This window comes from Procambarus clarkii, chromosome 13 (genome assembly GCF_040958095.1).
Source record: "Procambarus clarkii isolate CNS0578487 chromosome 13, FALCON_Pclarkii_2.0, whole genome shotgun sequence".
Lineage (NCBI taxonomy): Eukaryota > Metazoa > Arthropoda > Malacostraca > Decapoda > Cambaridae > Procambarus > Procambarus clarkii.
In genome coordinates this window covers 47,142,258-47,146,257 of record NC_091162.1, presented here as the reverse complement: position 1 = coordinate 47,146,257, position 4,000 = coordinate 47,142,258, and the positions used below count along the sequence as shown (strand labels likewise).

Genomic DNA, 4,000 nt, shown 5'->3' with positions numbered 1-4,000 from the left:
GCTGCACTGTGATGTTTACTGTGCAGGAAAACTCGGTCTGGAACCTCCTCTGAGATCGGGAGGTCATCTTGATCTAAATGTGTGCCATGTAACAGTGGTGTCTTAGAGCCCTGCGGGGTCTCGTGAATGTTTATGGGAGAGACGCTGTGAGCAACTCCAACCTTCGTCATGTTGTTGCAGCAGACTAGTGTGACAGTCCTGACGGTGAACACTGGTTACAGTGGACTGTTGTTGTAGGAGACTAGTGTGACAGTCCTGAGAGTGAACACTGGTTACAGTGGTCTGTGGTTGTAGGAGACAAGTGTGACAGTCCTGAGAGTGAACACTGGTTACAGTGGTCTGTGGTTGCAGGAGACTCGAATGAGCTGGGAGCGACGGTGATAGAGATGCCGTACAAGGGGAAGGCGGCGTCCATGTTGGTGTTGCTGCCTCACAACACCCCCGGCGGCGCCCCTCGCAAGACCTCCACGCCCTTGGCCGCCCCTGGCAACTCCGCCACGCCTTTGGACGCCATGCTGCGGCGCCTCTCCCACGACACCCTCCGCCACGCCCTCGCCAACCTCAGGAGAGAGGAAGTTATCCTCAAGTTTCCAAGGTTCAGGCTGGAACAAGTGATCACGAAGGACATGATAAAGGTAGGTCATCACTTTGTTGATTTTATCATAATATTGGTAAACTTTGGCCAAACATTTCTTGAGTTTAGTTAAACCATTATAAATATACTTCTCAAAGTGAGTGTGGGATCTGTTAAGGTTATTGATGGCATGGGGAGCGTGTTATTGACGGCATGTCAAGAGTGTTATTGACGGCATGACAAGAGTGTTATTGACGGCATGACAAGAGTGTTATTGCCGGCATGACAAAAGTGTTATTGACGGCATGACAAGAGTGTAACGCCAGGAGCTGCGGTATGTTACCTGTGGTATGATCAACATGTTATCACACTGTTGATCATGTAATCCCTCCCCCTCCACTGTTCATCATGTTAACTTTCATGAACTCACTGCGTTATGCCAAGACATTTGCCTGTCTCGTCCCATGGCCCTTGTGGCGTGACATAAAACATGTGCCCAGATGATTCTGTAACATTCTGCAATCATCCTCTGTTACCTCTGTTTTCCGTAACATCATTATTTTGGCATCGTTCGTCAACATTAACATGCACAAGGTCACTCCCTCAGGGAGATCATTAACATATATTAGGAACAGTTGTGGTCCCAGGACCTATCCTTGGGGGACCCACATGTTACATTTCTCCCGCTGGAAACCTTGTCTCTGACTGTGACTACTCTCCTTCAAGTATTTCCTTACCCAGTTTAGTGTTTTCCCCAGTGTCCCAGCCTGTTCAAGAGCCTTTCACGAGGAACATCATCAAATGCCTTTTAAGTGTCTAGGAAAATGCTATCTATCCAGCCTTCTTTTTTCTGTTGTATTCTAGTAACCTTATCATAAAACTCTAAAAAGTTTGTCTGGCATGACTTTCCCCTTCTAAATCCTTAATGTCGTTCTGTTGCAAAGTTCATCCTCTCTAGATGCTCCAGTATTCTCTTCCCGATTACTCAGTCCAGCACTGTACTAGGAATACTTGTCTGTGAGTCTGGTCTCTAATTTAGTGACTACATTTGCCTTTTCCATAATTCTGGAAGAATCCATGTTTAGAGTGTTTTATTAAACATCTCAGTAAGTGGGGTCACATTTTACCTCTTCAGTCTCCTTCAGTAGCCATAGTGATGTTAAGTCTGGTCCAATTAATTTTGTTACATCTAGTTCCTTCAGGGGATTTGTAACCTCTTCCACTGTGACTATTATGTCATTCAGTGTTTTCTCTGGCCTTTCATCACTTAACTCTGGTCTCCACAGTGATGCCATTGTAATGACCACCTGGAATATTTTGTTTAGTTCCTCACACACATTCTTGTCGTTTTCCATATGACTGCCCTCTTCTGCCTTATAATGTGGTCTCTGACTGTTGTTTTACTCCTTCTATGGCTTTAAAAGAGCTTTGGTTGGTCCTTGGTTCTACGTCGTTTTCAGACTGTCTCTCGGCATCCCTCCTGACTCTGTAATAATTTCTGGCTCCCTTTAGTGCGTCTATTTTCCTCTCATCCGAGCTCTCTCTACTTTGTCCAGGCTTTTGTCTTCCTCTCCTGCGCTTCTCTCCACTGCCTCTTGAACCATTAGTGTACTTTGTCCTGTGTCACATCTCATGACCCTTGTGGCTTGACATATTATATATACCAGATCCCTGTGCATTACTTCCCACCAAGAGATCGTTCACTGTGTACACAGATGGTCTGCCATGTACACATATGGTCTGCTGTGTACACAGATGGTCCGCTGTGTACACAGATGGTCCGCTGTGTACACAGATGGTCCGCTGTGTACACAGATGGTCCGCTTTGTACACAGATGGTCCACTGTGTACACAGATCGTCCACTGTGAACACATATGGTCCACTGTGTACACAGATGGTCCGCTGTGTACACATATGGTCCACTGTGTACACAGATGGTCCGCTGTGTACACAGAGGGTCCACTGTGTACACAGATGGTCCACTGTGTACACAGATGATCCGCTGTATACTCAGATGGTCCGCTGTATACACAGATGGTCTACTGTGAACACAGATGGTCTACTGTGTACACTAACTACCACCTTAGTGCCGTCAGTAGCCAACGCACACCAGGAGATCGTCAGACATTTGCCTCCCTTATTAAGACCCGCCTGCATACCGGCGCTGTTCTATATGTACATTGTTACACTGTCGGCAGGGAGAGAGACCAGCTTGAGGTGAATAGCAACGTGTTGTATGTTACCTGTAACACTCTCATCTCTACCACAGGCTCTCAACACCCTCGGGATCCAGGACCTGTTCACTGATGCTGCCGACCTCTCTAATTATCATCCTACTGGCAATTTGCTGGTTACCGATAGCATCCATAAGGCCGTGATAGAGGTGAACGAGGAGGGCTCGGAGGCTGCTGCTGCGACAGCTCTGTTCATCAGAGTTTCGTTCTCTAGACCTCGTCGCGTGTTCTCGTGTGACCGACCCTTCGTCTTTCTCATTCAAGATAACGATACCAGCAACATTCTCTTCTTGGGCGTGTACAGACAGCCGTAGATCTCCCAGGGCGTGTACAGGCTGCCGTTTATCTTCCAGGGCGTGTACAGGCAGCCATAGATCTTCCAGGGCGTGTACAGGCAGCCGTAGATCTTCCAGGGCGTGTACAGGCAGCCGTAGATCTTCCAGGGCGTGTACAAGCAGCCGTAGATCTTCCTGGGCGTGTACAGGCAGCCGTAGATCTTCCAGGGCGTGTATAGGCAACCGTAGATCTTCCAGGGCGTGTACAAGCAGCCGTAGATCTTCCAGGGCGTGTACAAGCAGCCGTAGATCTTCCAGGGCGTGTACAGGCAGCCGTAGATCTTCCTGGGCGTGTACAGGCAGCCGTAGATCTTCCAGGGCGTGTACAGGCAGCCGTAGATCTTCCTGGGCGTGTACAGGCAGCCGTAGATCTTCCAGGGCGTGTACAGGCAGCCGTAGATCTTCCAGGGCGTGTACAGGCAGCCGTAGATCTTCCAGGGCGTGTACAGGCAGCCGTAGAGACATGGCAGGACACTAACTGCTCCAGGAGCCCATATTATGCTTAATGTTATCATGTTTGTTAATGTGTTGTGTCAGCAACACGCGGTGTTGATGGTCCCGTTCTACAGCTCACAGCAGAACAATGTTAACCAGAAAGTCATAAATGGAAAACATCCATAATTAAAGTTCTTAAAAGTACCTATGTTTTATTTATCATCAGCCTTAGACAGCAAGCATTAGTGAATATGATCACAAAACTTAATTTAACTAGTCTAAGACGATCACAACATTCATAAAAACCTCTAATGTATCGTTTGTAAATAAATTCCACCTGTTGTTCGGGTATAAATCTATCTCGTATTATTTACATGGCAGCAGTGTGCGCGGGCAGGCGTGCGCGCGCTCTGAGTGTCTG

At 47.7% G+C, this 4,000-nt stretch overlaps 1 protein-coding gene across 1 annotated transcript; it reads left to right on the top strand.

Annotated features, from left to right (window-relative positions):
- Nucleotides 1–342: 342 nt before the first annotated feature.
- On the top strand, nt 343–3,783 carry LOC138364295 (ipis-1-like). The gene is made up of 2 exons (XM_069323886.1): nt 343–635; nt 2,845–3,783. The coding sequence occupies exons 1-2, from the start codon at nt 387–389 to the stop codon at nt 3,121–3,123; spliced, it is 528 nt and encodes a 175-aa protein (XP_069179987.1). The 5' UTR covers nt 343–386; the 3' UTR covers nt 3,124–3,783.
- Nucleotides 3,784–4,000: the final 217 nt, after the last annotated feature.